General features: G+C 37.0%; 1 protein-coding gene across 6 annotated transcripts in view; it reads left to right on the forward strand.

Moving 5' to 3' along the window:
• Window positions 1–23,413, forward strand: part of BCKDHB (branched chain keto acid dehydrogenase E1 subunit beta) — a 245,088-nt gene that overhangs the window by 82,770 nt on the left and 138,905 nt on the right. For all 6 annotated transcript variants that reach the window (XR_016395131.1, XM_089921767.1, XM_089921768.1 and 3 more), the window contains exons 7-8: window positions 4,733–4,830; window positions 8,359–8,469. Coding sequence is in view for 5 of the 6 variants with exons in the window: in XM_089921767.1 (XP_089777893.1) it covers window positions 4,733–4,830; window positions 8,359–8,469 (209 nt within the window). In the remaining variant the exon portion in view is untranslated. The remainder of the gene's footprint in view (window positions 1–4,732; window positions 4,831–8,358; window positions 8,470–23,413) is intronic.

Genomic DNA, 23,413 nt, shown 5'->3' on the forward strand with positions numbered 1-23,413 from the left:
ATGTATAATGAAACATGATAAAGCCCTACTGAGCTTGACATCTATGAGGAAACGAGCATTACTTTGGATTAGTGCCAGGGCAGAGAAATGACCCTATTATCTCTGTAACGGTAGTACTGTGCCTCACAGTAAAACTTAGATCATCAAGAGTGAATTGTTATTCTCTAGCTGATTCTTTCTACACCAGTTACTAGTATATTAAATCAGAAGGCATTGGAAAGTTCTTTCAAGGGGCTTGGGAATATAATTCAAAGGTTTCACTATTCACCTTGACCTGAAACATCATATAGATCTGTGTTTACACATGTTTATAGATGTGTACACACAGATACATACACACACACACACAAATTTCACACCCCCATTTCTTTGTACACACCTCTTCTTTCTACATGAAAGACCTCCTTTATTTTCTCTTGTGTTAAGTGCTTCTTCATCTCTAAGACCCCTACCAGTTGTTCCATTGTTGGTGGTGAAGACATCTCAATCTTACAGTCAGGTTGTTGCTTCCCTCTGTCTTTCCTAGAACGGTTCGTCCTCACTGCTACATCACGTTTTTATTTGTTTGCTGATCATCTCTTTCCATCTTTTTAACTCCCAGTTGAGTGTGTGCTTCTTAAGGGCAGGAACTGCCTTTTTCATTTCATAGTCTAGCCTCTTGCATGATGTCTGCATATACTGGGTACACAGCGACTATTAAATGAATAATATATATTATACATAGTACATATTATACATATATATTGATATTATAAATATATATAATTTATACACTCTGCTGTATTTTCAAAATGTGTTTCAGATGACTTGTAAGCAATACAACAAATTAGAAGAGAATTGGAAGGAAAAAGAGGAAGAGAATGGGAAATAAAAGGGGCCAAGCATGAGCTAATTCATGCCATGAGTCTGTCAGTGTCTATGTAATATGAATATAAGTGCATTTGCAATTACAAAGGAAGCATATCTGTGGAACTTACAATATATATATTTAAAAATCTATCTTGTCTGATTTTTGAGCAAAAAATTACATCTTTTTTATTTTGGCCTTGGAAAGCTCTCTCTCTTTAAAGCCACACATTTTTTTCAACGTCTCTGATGCTGAAGGGTTTCTCTATGGGATGCTCATTAGTGCTAAGATTAGAATGTAATCAGCATGTGGTAAAATGGAGTGGCTCAGTGAGCCCCACTGCTGTGAAAACAGGAATCCGTACTATGACTGCACAGAGGCCCTTCAGCTCCTGAAGTTTCATTATGTAACTCCTTTTACCTGCTCTCTTTCATAAAACATTATACATGATGTAGGAATGACTATTTGATAATAAGCTGCTCTTGGAATAAATATCTTTTAAGTTAACAAAACAAAAATGTACCTGGGAATTAGAGCTTGCTCCCTAGGTGGCCTGTTTGCCAAGTTTAAATAAATGCATATATTAAAATGCTGCTCTGAACATAGGGGTGCATGTATCTTTTCAAATTAGTCTTTTCATTTTCTTTGAATATAAACCCAGGAATGGAATTGCTGGATTATATGGTAGTTCTGTTTTTAGTTTTTTGAGGAACCTCTGTACTGTTTTCCATAGTGGCTGCGCTAATTTACATTCCCCCCAACACTGCGCAAGTGTTCCCTTTTCTCCACACCCTCACCAGCATTTGTTATTTGTAGACTTTTATTTAAACTTTTTTTAACTGAATGAAAGTTATTTTAAATTCTATAGTGCTTTACACATTTCAAAAGTTTCACACACACGATTTCATATAATCCCATAATAACCCGTTTTCCCCTTCCCCCGTATTGCCCCTCTCCCCACTGATAACCACTAGTTTGTCCTCTATTGGTGAGTCTGCTTCTTTTTTTTTAATCCACTAGTTTATTGTATTTTTTAGATTCCATATATAAGTAATATCCTACAGTATTTGCCTTTCTCTGTCTGACTTATTTCACTTAGCACAATGCCCTCCAAGTCTATCCATGTTGCTACAAATGGCAAAATTTCATTATTTTTTATGGCTGAGTAGTATTTCATTGTGTATATATATACCATAGTATTTTTTATCCATTCATCTGTTGATGAAGTCTTAGGTTGCTTCCATATCTTGGCAATTATAAATAATTCTGCTATGAACATTGGGGTGCATGTATCTCTTCTGTCTTTTCAAATTAGTGTTTTTGTTTGTTTGGGTGTTTTTGGATATAGACCCAGGAGTGGAATTGCTGGGTCATATGGTAGTTCTATTTTTAGTCTTTTGCAAAACCTCCGTACTGTTTTCCATAGTGGCTGCACCAGTTTACATTCCCACCAACAGTGTAGAAGGGTTCCCTTCTCTCCACATCCTTGCCAGTATTTGTAATTTGTGTTCTTTTTGACGATAGCTATTCTGACAGGTGTGTGGTGATATCTCATTGTGGTTTTGACTTGTATATCCCTGATGATTAGCAATGTTGGGCATCTTTTCATGTGCCTGTTGCCCATCTGTATATCTTCTTTGGAAACATGTCTATTCAGGTCTTCTGCCCATTTTTTAATCAGTTGGTTTTCTTTTGTTATTGAGTTGTATGAGCTGTTTATATATTTTGGATATTAACCCCTTATTGGTCATATTATTTGCAAATATTTTCTTCCATTTAGTAAATTTTCTTTTCATTTTGTCAGTGGTTTCCTCTGCTGTGCAAAAGCTTTTAATTTAATTAGGTCTCATCTGTTTATTTTTGCTTTTATTTCTTTTGCCTGAGGAGACAGATCCAAGAAAATATTCTGATTTATGTCAAAGAGTGTTTGGCCTATGTTCTCTTCTGGAAGTTTTATGGTTTCCAGTCTTACGTTTAGGTCGTTAATCCATAAAATGGTACTTTTATTTTCCTCCTCTCAGGATTAAATTTATGCAAAGCTACGGAGTGATTTTTTGGGTTCGTTTAAATATAAGACTCTTCTTGAATCTCGTTCTTGGCATGCTTTTTTTTTTTTTTTTTGTGGAGGACTAAGCTTTGTTGGCCATGTTGTCCCTTAATTAATTATTAAGGTAATGACGTCTTCTTATTCTGGGTAATTTATTGAATACAATGAAACAGTTACTCACTCACTGACAGTTTTTCAAAGGATGTGGGCCAAGATGCCAAGCCATTTCTTTTGGTGCGCCAGCCCTTAGAGCGATGTGTTCCAGGGGTTTGCTAATTACCAGCTGGCAACTGATTTATAACACAAGGCAGGAACGACAAGCCTCCTGAATGGTGGCCACTGACTCACAAGCAAGGCGGAGTGTGTACCGGCTTCAAGCCTTGTCTTTCAGTGTGCAGATCTTGCTGCTTGGAGAAAGACTTGCAAAGAGCATGCGTGCTACATTTGGCATGCTTGCTATCAGCGTTGTTCTTGACCATCACTTTGGTTTAGCAGCTGAGAACTGCTAAGTAAAATGTGTTATTCCAGTTGAATATGTCTGTCTTCCTATTTGTCAGTTCCTTTGTCCATCCATCCATATATCTATTGGTCCATCCATCCATCCATCTAATACTGGATTTCAGCCATCAGTGAACGGGCTGGAATTAACCTCTGAATGCACTGTTTAGAATTGAGGTTGGGAAACATTTTCTGTAAAGGGACAGATAGTAAATATTTTAGGTTTATAGGCTATGCTGTCTCTTACAACTACTCAGCTCTGCTGTTGAAGGGCAAGGACAGCCACAGATAATATGTAAATGAATGGATGAGGTTGTATGCCAATAAAACATTGTTTACAAAAGTTGACTTGCCCACTCCTGATTTAGATAGTTGGAAGTATCTGACTCAACATAGTTTGTGTGCTACACAAAAAAACTTTAAAAAAATGCTTTTAATGTTTTCTTGAGGTTAGACTGTACATTTTTGTTTTTGTTGTTGTTTCCACTGGACCACCAAGGAAGCCCCTTATATGTTTTCTAACAGCTATGTGTCAGGTTTCTTGGCTTAATTGTCATCTGTGTTTAGGTTTACCCACAAAAGTAGTTTTATAGGTTTTACCATTTTGTTACTTAATTAATTTTATTTTATTTAAACATATACATGACTTAAAGCTTATTCATCTCTCGCTGGCACTGGTTATAGAAAGGTCATTGGATTGGAAATACACAAAAATACAAGGAATAAAATTTTCTACCATATCACTGATAACAGCACCATTAAATGTGATAGTTTTTACTTACAAATATGATTTAAAAAACTATACTTTTGATATGAAAACATGACCAAGATGTATTGCTAAGTGGAAAAAGGAGATTATAGAAGGGTTCTAAATAATGTGTGCAGCGTGATTATATTTGTGGAAAGAAAACAAGATTTACATATGTCTATGTTTGAACTGCACAGGTCCATTATACCCCAGTTTTTTTCGATAGTAAATACTATGGTACTATAAGAACCTCTTTTATTAACGTCTTATGTTAGTATGGTACACTTGTTACAGTTAATGAACCAGTGTTGTTACATTATTATTGTCTAATGCCCAAGATTATTAAGATTTTCTTAGTTTTTTCCTGAAGTCCTTTTTCTGTTCCAAGATAGCTGATTTGATGGTAGTTTTTCATCTGTGTAGTAATGTCATATAATGAATGCTATTTCTTTTAAAAATAACTTATGGAATTTGGGGGAAGAATAAACACAATAAAGCTTTGCCACAATGAGGTTCTTATATTCTTTTATGCACAAATGTCACATGTGAAAAAATAATTAACCTTGCATTTTTTTCCTTGTTTTGTATTCAGTGGAGCAGGTTCCCATAGAACCATACAACATCCCACTGTCCCAGGCCGAAGTCATCCAAGAAGGGAGTGATGTCACTCTAGTTGCCTGGGGCACTCAGGTCAGTAACCGTTATAGCAACTGGTAATGTCCGTCTTGTGTTTGGAAGCCCTCAGTTTTAATTCTGATTCTATGAAGCATAGAAAATGTCCTCCTTATATCTCGAATTTAAGTCTTGTTTGATGCTACATCTGTATCTGGTACTGATTTCTGACTGAAGTTGAGATGCCTTTTCAGTCGTATTAAAATTTCCATGCATATGGTGAAGCCATTAAAAATATGTTGAGAGTTTACAAAAACGTATTAAGGACACGTTCTTTTGAAGCACACATTACGTATCCTCACTACTTGTTGCTGCTTTTGACATACCATCTTCCTATTTTTTTTTGCCATTATTATTATTTTACTGAATGGAAGATTCTTTACGTTCTGTAGTGCTTTTACAGTTTACAAAACTTTCACACACATGATTTCATATAATCCCATTATAACCCCTCCTTTATTTATCCCCCATCCTTTTATTGCCCCTCTTCCCTTCCCTTTCCCCACTGGTAACCACTAGTTTGTTCTCTGTATCTGTGAGTCTCCTTCCTTTTTGTTTTATTCACTGGTTTGTTGTATTTTTTAGATTCCACATACAAGTGATATCCTACAGTATTTGTCTTTTTCTTTCTGACTTATTTCACTTTGCATAATGCCCTTCAAGTCTATCCATTTTGCTGCACATGGCAAAGTTTCATTCTTTTTTATGGCTGAGTAGTATTCCATTGTGTGTGTGTGTGTGTGTGTGTGTGTGTGTGTGTGTGTGTGTGTGTATATATATACACCACATCTTCTTTATCCATTCATCTGTTGATGGACACTTAGTTTGCTTCCATACCTTGGCACTTGTAAATAATGCTGCTATGAACGTTGGGGTGCATGTATCTTTTCCAGTTAGTGTTTTTGTTTCTGCTTTTGGACATATGCCCAGGAGTGGAATTGCCGGGTCATGTGGTAGCTCTATTTTTAGTCTTTTACAAAACCTCCGTACTGTTTTCCACAGTGGCTGCACCTATTTACGCTCCCACCAACAGTGTAGGAGGGTTCCTTTTCTCCACATCCTCGCCAACATTTGTCATTTGTGCTCTTTTGGGTGATAGCCATGCTGACAGGTGTGAGGTAGTATCTCACTGTGGTTTTGATTTGCATTTCCCCAATGATTAATGATGTTTTTCATCCCCTCTGCTGCCATCTCTCATGATTACTTTGCTGGCTACATGGACCCACCAGTGGTCCAGCCTCACTATTCCATACCTTTATCTTATCAATTGAACTGATGATCTATTTCAGTTTTCCCCAGAGCTTATTATCATATCACTCTGCTTTCAAACTTTTAAGCTCAGGACTCTTTCTCTAGCCATAGACTTCTATCTCTCCTTCTTTTAAAGAAATGGTCAGTTTTTCTTTTTTCTGTGTAAAAGAAATACTTGCTTATTTTAGAAAATTTAACGCCACATAATATAAAGAAGATAATGAAAATCATTTGCAATCCTACAACCTCCTACACTCTTCTCCATTTGATTTTTGGCTTGGAGATCTGTAGTCTTTGCAGTTTCTCACCTCCAGTGGGATAATCATACTGCCTGGAGAGTCACATCCGATGATGGTGCCCACAGTGGTTTTTGCAAAACTTTTCTGCTCTCCTTGAGTCCCTTTTAAAAAGCCCACTCTCAAATCAACTATATTCCAATAAAAATTTTTAAAGAAAGAAAAAAAAGGCTCAGCATGTGTCCCACTCTCAGCATGTGTCCTTGTCTTCCTTTTTAATAGGGAAGTTAGAGTGTATTAGACACTAATTCCCCCAGCTCGCTTTTCCTTCACACTTACCACTTCTGCTGCCAATCCTTGCCTCTAGCCCTTTTGTCTTCCAAGAAGTGTCTGTTATTCACAGTTACTTCTCCAAATCTGTTTCAGAATGTATTCCATTTCTTCTTCTCCAGGACTGTGATTCATTAGCTGGTCCCTCTCTCCTGCATCTACAGTTTCTCCTTTCCATGTCCCTCTTATTAAAAAAAGTATGTCCTACCAAATGTAAAATAGATAGCTAGTGGGAAGCAGCTGCATAGCACAGGGAGATCAGCTCGGTGCTTTGTGACCCCCTAGAGGGCTGGGATAGGGAGGGTGGGAGGGAGACACAACAGGGAGGGGATATGGCAATGTATGTATACATATAGCTGATTCACTTTGTTATACAGCAGAAACTAACATAACATTGTAAAGCAATTATACTCTAATAAAGATGTTAAAAAAAAATAAAAAAGTGTGTCTCTCTTATCTATTTTAAAAATACCTTTTCTCTATCCTACTTTCCCCTTAAATAACAGTGTATCTCCCTCCTTTCTTTTATCACTAAACTTAAACAACTATTTTCTACTACCTGTATTTAATTCCTTCACTTCCTTATGTTATTATTATTATTTTTTAACTCATTTACCTTATGAGTTCTGTTCCCAGTAGTTAAAACTATTTCTGCTAACATTGCTAATCTTCTAATTGCTAAATCCAGTCCTTACCTCATATTGTTATGGTATGTGACACTGGCTGGCTACTATCTCTATGAAACCTTTCTTTAGCTTCTGGATATATTGTCTTCTGATTTTCTTTCTGTTTCTTTTAACTGTTCTCCTTCTCTTTCTTCTTCTTCTCCTTCTTCTTCCTCTTCTTCTTCATCCTCTTCCTCTTCTTCTCCTTTTCCTTCTCCTTCTTCTTCATCTTCTTCTTCCTCTCCCTCTTCCTCTTCTTCTCCTTTTCCTTCTCCTTCTTCATCTTCTTCCTCTTCCTCTTCTTCCTCTTCTTCTTCCTCTTCTTCTTCTTCCTCTTCTTCTTCTCCTTCTCCTTCCTCTTCCTCCTCTTCTTCTTCTTCCTCTTCTTCTTCTCCTTCTTCCTCTTCTTCTTCTCCTTCTTCTTCCTCTTCCTCTTCCTCTTCTTCTTCTCCTCCTCCTCCTCCTTCTTCTTCCTCTTCCTCCTCCTTCTTCTTCTTCTTCTTCTCCTTCTTCTTCTTCTCCTTCTTCTGCTTCTTCTTCTTCTCCTTCTTCTTCTTCTTCCCCTTCCTCTTCTTCTTCTTCTCCTTCTCCCCCTCCCGCCTCACCCTACCCCTCCCTCCTACTCCTTCTCCTTCTCTCTCTTCCTCTTCCTCCTCCTTCTCTCCCTCTTCCTCTTTTTCTTCAGCTCCTCTTCCTCTACTTTCCTCTTAAATGTTGGTCATGTACAGGGTCCCATGATTTTTGCCCTTTACTTCTCCTTCTGTATACTTTTTCTAGAAACTCAACCTACTCCTGTGACTTTATTAACCTTCTATGTGTTGATATCTTTGGAATCAGTATCTCTGGCAATGACTGCTCTCCTTTTCTCAAAGAACCTCTTTCCAGCTGTTTTCTAGACATCTATATTTGATTATTTGGTTGGAATATGGTGTTCAACATGTCTAAAAGAAATTCTTCTTGCAAATCAGTTCCTCTAACTTTAAACACTGTCTCTATTAAGGATGTCAGAATTCAACTAACTTTTTTCTTTAGTCATCCTCTGCATATTTCCCTTTTTATTTCAGGTTCATGTGATCCGAGAGGTGGCTTCCATGGCTCACGAGAAGCTTGGAGTGTCTTGTGAGGTCATTGATCTGAGGACTATAATACCTTGGGATGTGGATACAGTTTGCAAGGTATGAATATAGTGTTGATAGTGTCACTTCCTCAAAATCTGGGGCCAAATTTGTTGGCTCTTTGCAAAGAATTGTTATAAGATTGTGAGCTTCATTAGGCTTTTCCACTGATATTAAAACTTTAAAATTTACACCCTGAAAGAAATGTATGAGCTTAATGCTCAAGGAAACAAATCACTTTAGGTTTTTTTTCCTCCCATAGTTCTCTGTTTAAAATATTACAACTCTCTGTCCTTCATGCAGCCAGCTCGTGTTGACTTGTGTGAATAATGCACCAGTGGAAATGAGAGTATATCAGGCATGTTGAAATCACCTGTGTTTTTAAACTTCTTATTGGTTATGGTTCAATAAGCTAGGTTGAATATAGCCAGCTAAATAATTAGGCTGAATTCTCATTTGTCCCTTCTCCAAAAGAGATGGAGATGGATTGTTTTTTAAAAAATACTGTGAATCACAGTTTCATGTTACGTTGGGGGATTCTGGCTGCTCTGATTTACAGTTTTCTATCTAAATCGTCTCTTGAACTTTGGCCTGTTTAGATTGGTCTTTTTCTTATTATTAATAGGATTCACATAGTCCCCTCTCAAGAATATAGTTTAGTTCTCATTTACTTGGCTATAGCTGATACCTTTCATATTAGTGTCTAGGTAAATTGAAGTGCATCTATTACCAAATTGGTACATAAGGAAAGTTAAGTTCTTTTTTCTGTATGTGATGGTCTTATCTACTAAAGTTTAGGTAACATTGCATGTACTTTTCCTTGATCTATTTTTACAGCAAATGAGCCATAAGACGTAGAGTATTACACATTTATTATTTTCAAGAGCTTTGGCATTTTTGTAGCTTTTACAGGCTGTTTCTTAGGTTATTACATAAAAATAACCTGCAGTTTCTGCTATGTAGCATAGGGTGTTTTAGGTAAAGATCATCTCATAATTTAGAGGAAGATTTAAGATTTGTTATAGTAAATGTTCTGTAGACTTACTGGACACTGTCTAAACGCTTGAGATGGTTACAAATGGTTTCAACAATATTCTAAGTCCTTATGTTCGTAGTTTCCATAATTAAGAGCAGTGTTTTAGGTTGAACTATTTATAACTGCATGAAATAACGCTTTTTGCAGGCATTTTCAAATCAAGTCAGACATTGCGTTTCCTTTCAAATAGCCAGATGTTCCAAATTATGGTTAAACTGGGACTGATAGCCTTTGCCCCAGAGCAGGATTCTTGTCTGCACCATGTCTCCCCTACTTGGGGTTCGTATTCATAATGTGAATTGTGCTTTTGCGTGAGGATATGATGCTTTGTCATGGTGCAGTGGAGGGTACTGATGTATGGTCAGGACAAGTACTCATATTTATATACATTATACATTCAAAAAAATTTGTAGCAGCTTATGGTAAAACACAAATATAATAATACTGCAGTTGGTAACCATGAAAGTAAAGTGAGGAGAAGTAGAGGAAGAAGGAAGTGGGAAATTACTTGTATTTATATCAGTTTGTTTCTATGGGCACCCGCCTGCCCCCACCCTTTATTAAATCTACTGGTAGCATCTTTGTATGATCCTGGAATGTAGACCCTGTTCCTTAGGGCTCTGTATGACTGGAGAAGATGAAAGAGGAGACCAAAAGCCTCTACTGAATGAGAAAGTGATGCAGCAAACCTCTGACTTGTTCGCATCACTAGTTTAGTTTCCTGTTGGGGTGCTTTCATCATGTTATTTTTCTAGCTGATGACCCTCCGGTTATGTCAGTGAAAGCCAGTTTGTCATTTCTTGATTACTTTGGGTATATTTGTGCCTCTCTTCATTGTTGATCATGGTACATCTTTGGTTTTCTTTTCACGTATCAAAAGAGAACATTTTTGATACTTGGCATCTTCTAGGAATTGAAGATGATTTAAGCAAGAGGGCCCTATAGGCAAACACTGATATTAAAAATGGGATTTTTTGTTTGTTTGTTTAACTATGATTCAGCTTTTCTTTATCTTCTTGAATTCTATAGTATTCAAGATTTATGTTTATTATCTCTTTCAGTTAGTGCTGTGTTTTATTGGTTATTTTTGTCTTATGACAAAATTAGATCCCTCAGCTTTATTCATTACATGTTAAACTCAACACCAAAATGCATCTTTTGGAATACCTAATCATGAAAAGCCTATTAAAGGTAAAAATAGGGCTTCCCTGGTGGTGCAGTGGTTGAGAATCTGCCTGCTAATGCAGGGGACACGGGTTCGGGCCCTGGTCTGGGAGGATCCCACATGCCGCGGAGCAACTAGGCCCGTGCGCGTCTGGAGCCTGTGCTCCGCAACACGAGAGGCCGCGATAGAGGCCCGCGCACCGCGATGAAGAGTGGCCCCCGCTTGCCACAACTAGAGAAAGCCCTCGCACAGAAATGAAGACCCAACACAGCATAAATAATTAAATTAATAAACTCCTACCCCAACATCTTCTTAAAAAAAAAAAAAAGTTAAAAATAATTTATTTAACATATGCATTAGCATACTGTGCATAGTAAAAGGACTGTGGAATATAGTCATACTTTTGCTTAAGCTTTGAAGCATTGTTTGAAAGTTATAAGCCTGAACAGTTGCTTGGGGACAGAGAGAGCAGCAGTGGTTTTTATTCCAATTATTTTTTTATTGAGGTATAGTTGATTTACAATATTATATTAGTTGCAGGTATACAACACAGTGATGCAAAATTTTTATTGTTCATATACCATTTAAAGTTATAAAATATTGGCTGTATTCCCTGTGCTGTACAATGTATCCTTGTAGCTTATTTATTTTATACATAGTAGTTTGTACTTCTTAATCCTTCACCCCTATCTTGCCCTTCTCTCCTTCCCTCTCCCCGTTGGTAACCACTAGTTTGTTCTCTATATCTGTGAATCTGTTTCTTTTTTGTTATATTCACTAGTTTGTTGTATTTTCTAGATTCCACATGTAAGTGATACCATACAGTATTTGTCTTTCTCTATCTGATTTATTTCACTAAGCATAGTACCATCCATGTCCATCCAAGCAGCAGGGTTTTTGATCATTGCTCAGGGGAGCTACAAAATTGGAGACCTACGGGCCTAAAACTCGTAGTCAGTTTATCTACTCAGTTCTGAACCCGATATTAAAGACCTAAGCTAGCTGGAAGCCACTGGAAAGTAGAACAGAAATTCTCGAGTTTTGAGGTACTTAGGAGACAGAGACCTACCCTGGAGCCTGGGGGTGTGGGTAGGGGTGGAGTGGCTTAAGAACACCAGTGATGAGAGTGGAAAGGCCTGAAATGAGTGGTAAATTTACACTTACCTGCAGCTACTCTTTACTTGGGGACACCAGTGAGTCTCCACTAGAAGCTGAGAATCCAGGTGTATAGAACCCTGGTTTCAGGGGGCTGGAAGCACAGAATTGGAAACTTGAAGGGTCTTAAACACACAGTTGGTCTCTCTCTCTCAAAATATCAATATTTGCCAAATTCTAAAGCTGTGTATGATGGGAGCTAAGCAGAACATATCTGAAAAGCCAAGCCATCACTTGAGGCTGAAATGACAAAGCCCAATCATACTCTCAGTTGAGAGCTGTGGAGTCAGGTCTTTGATTAGAGGCAAATCAGAATAGATTACATCTTCCCAAACCCACATGCAGCCTCTACCCCTCTCAGTTCCTTATGGAATTAATGTAATTTACCTTCTGCTCTATCCGCCCAGCAGAGCAAGGAACCTCTTATCAATCAGCATTCAGTAAAAAAGTTACTAAGTATATAAAGAGACAGGACCATTTGACCAAAAACAAGAGAAAACAAACCAATGAAAGCAGAAACTCAGGTGATCCAGATATCGGAGTTAGCAGACAAGGACTTTAAGATTATTATGTTTAGGAACATAGAGAAAAAAGGGACAAAAGTGGTAAGAAGGTGGAGAATTATTCTAGAGAATTGGAGTGTGTGTGTGTGTGTGTGTGTGTGTGTGTGTGTATCAAACGTGGAAGCAAAAATTTTTTTTACAATAAGAACTCAATGGCTGTTTTTAAAAACATATTAGCCTTAGTAGATGATATGATTAATGAACTAGAAGGCAAGTTAATATGTCCAAACTGAAGCACAGGGAAGAAAAAAATAGACTAAAACAGAAAAGAGCATGAAAAACATTTGGGATCTGGTCAAAGGATCTGTCCTATATACCATTTGAATATAGAAGGAGGAGAAAGAATGAATTGGTCAGAAACAATATCTAAAAATATTTCTCATGAAAATTTCAGAACCAACTCTTATATTCAGAATGCTTTGTGGACCTCTGAGAAGGATATATTCAAAGAAAACCACACCTATGCACACAATGGAATGGCATCTTAAATTGCCGGAGATGCCAACCTAGAATTCTATACCTAGAGAAAACATCCTTTTAAAATTAAAGTGAAGTAAATACTTTAGGCAAATGGAAATTGAGAGAATTTACCACCAATGTATTTTCACTAAAAGAAATACTACAAGGGAATTCTTTAGGCAGCGGGGAAAATGATCCTAGGAGAAAGTCAGGATAGGCTTACGTGGAGTTAAAACATTCTGTTGTTCTAGGATTGTTAGTGTAAAGTTTGTATTAGATTATAATAAGTCAAGGATGCATGTTGTAATCTCTAGAGTGACAGCTGAAATAATAGTGAAAGTATATATCTAGCAAGTTAAAAAGGGAACTGTAGATTAATAGAAATATTTGGTTAGACCAAAAGAAAGAAAGAAAAGTATGTACAAAAAACAGGTGTGTCAGTAGAAAACAGATAGTGAGATGACAGATAAAAATCCAGGTATATATGTAATTAGATTGAATACAGATTAATTAAATAATCCTAGTAAAAGCCTAAGATTGTCAGACTTCATTAAAAAAATGATACTGACAAACATGCAGATTAAAAGAGACATACTTTAAGGACACAGAAAAGTTAGAAAGGGGTGGAAAAATAAAGTTGGTATAGTTATACTATCAGTAATTTCAAATACAGCTTTAAGGCAAGGAGCATTACTAGAAATAAAGAGAAACATTTCGTAATGCTAAAGGGATTAGTCTATCATGAAGATGCCACAATCTTAAATCTGTACGTCCTTAATAGCATATCTTCAAAATGCATAAAGCAAAACAAGCAAAACACAAAACTTAAAGGAGATACACATATCCACAATCAGAGTGGGAGACTTTGACACCCCTCTTAAAGACTGATCAAGCAAGAAGACAACATCCGAAGAGTTAGTAAACTTGTGCTGATTGTACACCCAACTATTCAAGAAATCATTCTTTTCATTTGAATATAGAACATTTGTCAAAATTGACCAGATGCTGGGACATAAATATAACCTTAACAAATTTCAGAGTTTAAAATTATTTAGAGAGTGTTCTCTGACAACAGTAGAATTCAGTTAGAAATGGAGAAAAAAAAAAAAAAAAGACAACCAGAAAAGCCCCAATTTCCTACAAACCAAATAATTTGTGTTTAAATAACCATGGGTTGTAAAAGAAATTGCAACAGAAATTAGAGAAGATACTGAACTGAATAGTTATGAAGATACTACCTATCAAAAGTGTAAGGATTAGGGCTTCCCTGGTGGCGCAGTGGTTGAGAATCTGCCTGCCAATGCAAGGGACACAGGTTCGAGCCTGGTCTGGGAAGATCCCACATGCCGCGGAGCAACTAGGCCCGTGAGCCACAACTAGTGAGCCTGTGCATCTGGAGCCTGTGCTCCGCAACAAGAGAGGCCACAATAGTCAGAGGCCCGCGCACCGCAATGAAGAGTGGCCCCCGCTTGCCGCAACTGGAGAAAGCCCTTGCACAGAAATGAAGACCCAACACAGCCATAAATAAATAAATAAATATTCTAAAAAAAAAAAAAAAGTGTAAGGATTAAAAAAAATAAAGTGTAAGGATTTAGCTAAAGTCATGCTTAGAGGGAACTTTATAGCTGTAAATACATTTATTTAGGAAACAAAAATAATAACAAAAAAATTAACAATCTGAGTTTCCATCTCCAGAAAGAAGATCAAACCTAGAGAAAAATAAAAGAAATGAAGTAATAAAGAGTGGAAATCAGTGAACAGAAAATATATAATAGAGATATTTAATAAAGTAAATTTTAGATCTTTGAAAAGATTAACATACTTGATAAACTTTTAACAAGACTATTTGAGTAATACATTTGGTAAATCTTTAACAAGACTAATGAAAAAAATAGGTCAAACACAAATGACAATTATCTCCCTAAAGAAGGGGAAATCACAGCAGAGTCTACAGACATTAGAAAGGTAATAAGAGGGTATTATGAATAATTTTACAAATAAGTTTTGGGTGAAATGGACAAATTCCTGGGAAAATACAAATTTTTCAAAATTATTAAAAGAGGAATTAGGAAACCAGAGTTGTCAGGGATCAAAGAAATTTAATCCATTTTTATCAAGCATGTATGGGGCAAGCCCTAGGCCCATATGGCTTTACTAATGAATTCTTTAAACACGGTTTTCTTTGTTTTTGTTTTTTGATTGAAGTATAGTTGATTTACAGTGTTGTAAAACACAATTCTTAAGCAAACTTTCACAGACAGTAGAACTAGAGGGAAAACTTCTAAACTCTTTTTATATGGCCAGCATAATCTTCATATCATACCCGTTTAAGATTGTACATAAAGCAAAATTATAGACACATTTTTCTTATGAACAAAGATGGGAGAATCAGAAACAAAATATTGGAAAGTCAAACCCAGCAATATGAAAAGGCCAACATGAGGGTTTATTCCAAATATGCAAGGGGTGTTCGATGATCACAAACATTCACAAAGGGGTTGCTACAATTCCCTACTTGAACAGAAAATGGCAAAAGCAATCTTATTATCTTATTATTTTAATAAAAACGTTTGTTAAAAGTCAGTATCCGTTCATGGTTAAAATTTCTTAGCAACCTAGAAATGAAAGGGAATTCTATTAACTTGATAAAGAGTACGTTTATCTTGTTTTATAAACAAGATTTAATCTGATAAAGAATAGGCTATCTTGTAGTTCTGAGTAGCTACAGAAAGCCTGTGGCTGAAATATTTCCCAGTGAAATTTTGACAGTTTTCCCCTTGAGATCAGGACTGCAACAGGATGCTTATACTGCTTTTGTTTTTTTTAAATTTTTTGGGCTGCGCTGCGCGGCATGTGGGATCTTAGTTCCCCAACCAGGGATGGAACCCCTGCCCCCTGCCTTGGAAGTGCGGAGTCTTACCCACTGGACCACCAGGGAAGTCTCCAGGATGCTCTCATACTTAAAGGCAAGAGACATGACAATCATATGGATTCAAAAGGAAGAAATAAAACTCATCCGTAGATAGCATGACGTGTATATAAGAAAGATCAGTAGAATCTACAGGCAGATTATTAGAATTAAATGAGTTTACCAAGGCCCCTGGAAACAAGGTCAGTATACAATAATCAACTGTATTTTTATATACCAGCCACAGAAATTGATAATAATTGAAATTGATAATAATGGAAATAATATTTGAAATTAATTTGAAATATTATTAATTCAGAAATTGATAATATTTTTAAAAGCATCAAAAAAATCAAACACCTAGGAAGAAATGGAGTAATGTGTGTTGAGAAACTTTATTCAGAAAAATAACAAAATATTTAGAGAAATTAAAGAAGATCCAAACAAATAGAAGCACATACCATGTTAATTGATTGCCTTGGCTCTTCTTGGCCTCACAGTCTTGAAGATGAATAAAGCTAGAGGACTTAATTATCAAATGTGTTATAGGCAAGATGTGTCACAGGGCTGTAGGAATTAGAACATTGTATTGGTATAAAGATGGACATATAGACCAATGGAGCAGAATAAAAAGTACAGAAATATATCTGTTGGTCATTTGATTCAGGACAAAGGTGACTTTGCAATTCAGAGACGACAAGATGGACTTTTCCATAAATGATGCTGTTTTAGTTGGGTACCACAGAAAATTATGTTAACCCGTAAAACAGATGTCAGTTCCAGGAGGATTGCAGATCTAATTGTGAGAGAGAAAATGGAAAAGCTCTTAGGAGAATAGGTGAATATCTTTATGATCCTGTGCAGGCAAGGATTTCTTAATTAGAAAAAACAAAACAAAAACTCAGAAATGTTAACATTAAAAGAAGCCTGATAAAACTGGACTTCATTAAAATAAGAATTTACTCAACAAAATGCCTCAGTAAGAGACTAAATCGACACATGTGGAGAAACTCATGGAAATTTGTATTCAGAAATATAAAGTACTGTTACAATCAAAAGGAAAAAGCAGACATCCAATAGAAATATGGGCAAAAGTCCTGAAAAGGCACTTCATGAAAGAATATATCCAAATGACTGATAAACATATGGCAAATTATTCAATTTCTTTAGACATCAGGACATGCAAAAAAAAAAAAAAACTCCCACAATGAGATACCACTAAAGACACAGCATTCTGGCTAAAATGAAAAATATCCCTCAGAACCAAGTGTTGCCAAGGATGTGGAACAATCCATCTCTCATATACTACTATTGGGAATATAAATTGGTACAACCATTAAAAAAAATTGTTTGACATTATCTGGCTGAATCCTATGACCCAGCAATCCACTCCTGTGTATATACCCAACAGAAATGTACAAAAGATAAGTTCAAGAATGTTCATAGAAGCACTATTTCTAATAGCCTCACACTGTAAACTACCTAAATGTACACCAGCCAGAGGATGAAACATAATAGGATACTTTCAGCAGTGACAATAAACGACTTACAAATTGAATGGAACACTGTGTATTCACCTCACAAACAATGTGACTTAAAAAAGCTAGGCCCGAACGAGTACATACTGTATGATTCTATTTATATAACGCACAAAGATAGACAAAACTCGTCTGTGGTGTTAGGAGTCAGGTGATTGATTGTCATATGGTGGTTAATAAATTGGAAGGGGGCCTGAAGGGTATGGGATGCTGGTAACAGTTTCTTGTTCTGAGTGCTGGTTATACAGGTTCAATTTTTGAAAACTAAACAGAACACTCATTTTGTGTGCTTTTTTGTGTATGTTAATCTTCAACAGAAAGTAAAAAAAGAGAAGAATGAAATAACAAAAAAAAGCACTGTGTTCCCATTGATTAGTTTCTTGAATTTGTATTGTGATGGACCTTTCTGTAGACTCAGGGAGAGCCTTGGTGAGCTCTGGCCAGGGGGGGGAGTTTCTTTTGTTATTCAGGGCTGTCCTAACAAAGCTCAGCTGTCACACTGAGGAGAAGCAGGGCCTCTCATCCCAAGAGCGGTAGAGCTGCTCTTCCCAAGCCTTCCCAGGGGTAAGAACAGTGGTTAAGTGTTGTGGGTTTGAACGGTCTTTCCTGCTGAGATACAGACCACATTCAAAATGCATTTAGAAGTGAACTGCAAGCTAACAAAGCAGTGGCCAGGCACAGTCCTTGAGCTGCTGTCCAGCTTGAGATGAAGATTCTTTTTTAATGAGTGGAAATTCAGAGAAGCTGCCCACAAAAAACAAAACAAAACGATTTTGGCAAGAGAATGGCAGGCTTTGCAGGAAACTCGAGATTTCAAGAATCATATTGTCATTCAACTTAGAGCGCTACGTTCAACACTGCAAAAAAGAAAGAAACGACCATTTACAAGGTGTGGGTGATAGAGAAGAGAAAATTGACGCCTAATTTTGACATTCTTACACTTTAATTGAAGATTAAATTATGCTAATTATTGAAATAAGTAAGGCTTTGCTCTTTGCCTTTACATCCTGGCGGCTTTGATTTCTCTCTCTCTCCTGCTCTGCTTTCCCACATTCAATTCCAAAGCAGATCCTCCTGGCTTTGTCGACACAATATGTCCAAAATTTGACCACCACTTCTACTGCTATTACCCTTGATCCTGGTCCAAACCACTAGCCTTTCTCACCTGGGTTTTGGCTGTAGCCTCCTAACCACTGTCTCTGCTTCTGTCCTATCCTTGCCATAGGCAGAGATGATCCTTTGAAACATGAGTCATATAATATCCCTTCTAGTCTCAAAAGGCCTCAATGGCTTCCCATTCAACTCAGTGGAAAAGTCAAATTTCTAACAAAGGTCTACAGGCATTCACCTGATCTCACCACATTCCACACCCCTCTGCCCATCCAGCCTTCAGGAAATGCTCCTGGCTGACTCTCAACCAAGTGATTCCGTTAGGTCACCACTCAAGTATCATTTTCTCCTGAAGGCTTCCCCTGACCAGCTTATATAATAAATACTGAGTCCCATCCTTCCTGCCAAGACTCCTTTTCACCTCTTCTTTCTTTTTCTTTAAAAAGATGAACACGATCTAACATATTATGTAATTTTTGTATTGTTGATCTTCCCCCATTAGAAGGTAAATTTTGTGAGGGCAGGAATTTTATCTGTTGAATTCTTAGTCCCTGAAACAATGCCTAGCTGGAGGCTTGGTGTTTGATAAAAATTTGTTGAAAAATTATTAGGAATATCAGCAAGAGAAAGTTTGACAATATGCTGTGAAAATGGTTGTAATATTGAAATGTTTTGAATTTGGTGCCTTTTTCTTACTCTTGATGCTTTATACGAAAGTTCAAAAGTGACCCTAGAGTATTGCTCTATGAATAAATCCACAAATTTATTCTAAGTTGAAACATTTTTTTAAGTCTTAAGTTTTAGTTTGACCTTGTGTTTTATTTTTTTAATAAATTTTTTTCCTGATGTGTACAGAAATTACTCATTTGAATTCTATTAAAGTAGGACCAATATACCTATTCTAAAAGTCAAAGTGAAATTGACTACAGTAAACGTCAGCTGTCTGTAGTTTCCGAGAAATGAGTCCTTACGGTAATTAATTTTTCTACATAGGTGAAAACTATTCTGTGTAGCCATTTTTAAAACTTCTTAACCTTTTGGATGTCAAAATTTCTAAAGCTTTTTCACTTATATTTTCTCAAGGAAAATATAATGTATATAATTTCATCTTTTAAAAATAGCTTAGTCCAATAGAGAACAGACTGGTGGTTGCCAAGGGGGAGGGAGTGGGGGAGGGATGGAGTGGGAGTTTGGGGTCAGCAGATGCAAGCTAGTATATATAGAATGGATAAACAGCAAGGTCCTACTGTATAGCACAGGGAACTGTATTCAATACCCTGTAATAAACCATAATGGAAAAGAATATAAAAGAGAATGTATATATATATATGTATAACTGAATCACTTTGCTGTACCGCAGAAATTAACACAACATTGTAAATCAACTATACTTCAATTAAAAAAATATTAAAGCTGAAAACGAAAACAAAACAAAACAAAAACTTAGTCCAGTTTAACTTGGATGTCATACTATATTGACATTTACATTTATTGAGGTATTTAGCTATTTCATTGATATGTTTTTGTGCTTAATTTTTATGGTTTTTAAATTTAAGTTTTCTTTTATCCTATTTTTTGCTGTCACATTATCAGCAGCTGTGCATGGGATCCAGATGACCAGACTTTGTAACCGAGACATGTACATTGGCCAGGGAAGGCCTGTAAAGTTTTCTCATGAATTGAGAACACATGCTTCACTCTTCAAACCTTATGATATCAATTTGGGCTCTTCCAGAAGCCTTCTCTTCTCATTTCCTTGTCCGCATTGCAGGTGGGTCATGGTCATGGAATTTAGAGCTGGAAGAGTTCATTCTGGGCCTGTTCCCTTTGGCCTTCCTGCTGGTCCCAGGAGTGACCTGTGACTTCTGCATCCAGCTCTTAGGCACTGCTTCTGATCAGGAGTTTTCTCTGTTCAAACGCACTGTGGTACAAGAAAGTGTCTCAAAGCCTTCCCCTTACCCCCAAGTATAACCTAATTTTTTGAGTATAATCTATTTGGGAGGTGTTCTTTTTTTTTAATTTAAAAAAATTTTTTTTAACAAAGTTAGGACCTGATATAAAAAGAATCTTCTTCTCTACCCCTTCCACTCTTCTCTCCACCTCTCTCTCTTGCTTTCACCCCTCCTTTCTCTCTCTCTTTTTTTTTTTTGCGGTACGCGGGCCTCTCACTGTTGTGGCCTCTCCCGTTGCAGAGCACAGGCTCCGGACGCGCAGGCTCAGTGGCCATGGCTCACGGGCCCAGCTGCTCCACGGCACGTGGGATCCTCCTGGACCGGGGCACGAACCCGTGTCCCCTGCATCGGCAGGTGGACTCTCAACCACTGCGCCACCAGGGAAGCCCCCTCCTTTCTCTTTTAAACCTAAATTACGTAGCAAAAGATGATGATGTGCCCAGAGATACAAATGGTTGTTCTTAGGCTACATATTGAGGCAATTGTAGTCTCAGAGTATTTGGGGGTTAGGCTATCATAGGAGCAGGGCAGGGCCTCAGTGTTACTACAATGTGAGACAGAAGCTAGAAGTAATTCAGCTGGGGCACGAGGGAGGGACCATAGTTAGGAGGGAGGGCTCAGGGTCCCTAGATTTACCATCCTTTCCTCCTACCCTTTCACCCTAACTGTTTCCATTCTTACTTCAAAAGACTTCACTGGGACCCTTCATTAAGGTAAGGCAGTAGGAAGGCTGGCAGGGAGGAGTGGGTGTGGAGAGGTTTTGGGAGCAGAGGGTCCTTCCATAAAAAAGGAAAGGGATATTGTAGGAGTGAAACTGGGAGGGAGTTAAATGTTGGTCACTTGGACGTGAGTAATTTATATATAAAGAACCAAGTTTGCTTAGTCTTTGTATTTGCACCTGGCGTTAATTAGTGTAACTGTGAATAGTGCAAAACGTTTAGAAGATCCATAGTACCACTGAAGATAAACATAAAATGTATATTTTATGACTTTAATTCGTACTTAATTCTGTGTTTAAGTTTGTTTTCATCGTCATGAGGTTGGTTTAGACTACCATAGATTTCATTTTTATCAAGACGGCTAACACGAGCAGGTAATGTTAAGGTCTGTACTCTGCACTGAATGGCTCTAAATTGGTTTTATGGGAAAGTTGGAGAATTTGCCCTTAGAGAATCCACAACGGTGCAGTACTACCAGTTATGTACATCTTTTTAGTTGATTTCTTGGACTTGATTGAGTAGTTCGGTGATTGAATACTAGCTATTTTGCTTGAGGCTTTACATTTGTGAGGGAGAGGGGAGAATATGAGAATGAATGAGAACAAGACGTTACCAAGGGTGGGGTTGGGGGTGGGTGGGAAGGGGAGCTAGTACCTTCCATCACCACTAGAGGCCCCTCTTAAACCAAATTTCATGGTTAATAGCACCAGGTTTTCATAGTGGGGCCTGGCTCCGTCATTGTAAATTAAGCATATTTTATGTTATAGTTCTACATAAGTAGTATGACAGTACTTTTATTCTAGAGCATATATTATAATGCAACCCAAGTGGTTTCTATAAAGTATATTTTAGAACAACTATGATCTATTAGATTGAAAACAAATTAGGAATCTTTCTCTGCTCTTCACTTTCAGTCTCTAAATAAGCTTTTAGTGACAACATGTAATCAAAGAATATGGCCAGATGAAAATTATATGTCTCCCCGGCGGTGCAAGGCTGTTTAGGTTTAAGATTATTACTGATTTAATTAACATGCGTTTAATCACTGAGAGCGTTTATAGTTTTCTGTTGGTAGACTATAAGGTTATTTTAAGTTATATGCTAAAAATTACATGTATTTCTTTTGTGAGTATAAGCAGCTTCTAATATCAAAAACCTACTAAAGAAATGATTCAAAAATCTTTTTTAGACTTAATATTATCTGTGGTAAAATTAAATGCTTTCCTTTAAGAGTAATACAGATATTCTCAGCTTTTAGTTTGGAATTATTCTGGGTGTAGGTTGACCTCACCGAGAAAGCAGGCAGGCAGGGCAAGGTCATCTTGTCTGATGAGAATGGTTGTTCTGTTCCAAAATAGAGAGGCTGACAATTTGGAACTTAGTTCCACCTTCTGAGTTCTTGTTCCTGTTGGATTTTCTTTGTTGTGACCATGACTAGTTAGTTGTTGTACTGAACAGAACAAGTTCTAGGTTGTTGGATGCTATATTTGGGATGTGACTAATATATTTATCTCCCTGTGTGGTGGCCTTTGGCCAATTACTCTGAGTTCCATGAGGGCAGGGAGTTTTGTGTATTTTGCTTATTGCTGTATCCCTAAGGGTCTTGAAGAGTGTCTAGTATATAAAAGATCTGCAGTCAATTTTTCTTGAATGATCATATTGAATTGCAAAAAATGACATGTAATATGTAATAATAATTCGGTTATTCAGTGAAAGCAGTTAAAGGAGAAACTTGTAATTCCTGTAGGAAAAGGTATGTGGAGAGTATCACTCCTGCCACCTGGCAAATTTTTGGTATGACTTATGTTTTGAAGAAGATTAAAATAAAAAATGATCTCTGATCTAATTTTGTGTTATATAGTTTATATAATGAGTCTTAACACAGTGTCTGGTAACTGGTAAATAAAGGAAGTTAAAATGATGTGTTTTACCATGTCTCCTTTAGTATTCATGACAGTTCTTCTAATTAGGCATGAGGGTCATTATTTTACAGGTGAGGAAACTGAGGTTCAGAAAAGGTAGACGAACCTGCTCCAGCCAACACAGCTGATGAGGGGCAGAGTTGGGGCTCCACCCACGTTGCTGGACTCAAGGGCCTTTCCCTTTTTTTTCTTTTCTTTTTTTTTCTTTTTAACAGCATGCAGCTTTTCAAACAGAGTTTGAGCAGAATTTTATAAATATTTTTCAAGATGTGATGAAATAACTGTGATTTGTGACGCAACTTGGAAGTATAAAAGATACTGGCACTAGAAATGTATTTCCGGAGAGGGGTAGTACTTTTTCGCCCATGTTTATTTCATGTGGGCTTTCTATCAGGACTCTGTGTAATCTGATTTAATCCTTTCAGTTGTCCTATATGCTAAGAATTATCACTCCCATTTTAGAGATGAGAAAACTGA

Source organism: Delphinapterus leucas, chromosome 12 (genome assembly GCF_059928025.1).
Source record: "Delphinapterus leucas isolate spDelLeu-1000000601 "Yukka" chromosome 12, BTC_Dleu_Yukka2, whole genome shotgun sequence".
Classification (NCBI taxonomy): Eukaryota; Metazoa; Chordata; class Mammalia; order Artiodactyla; family Monodontidae; genus Delphinapterus; species Delphinapterus leucas.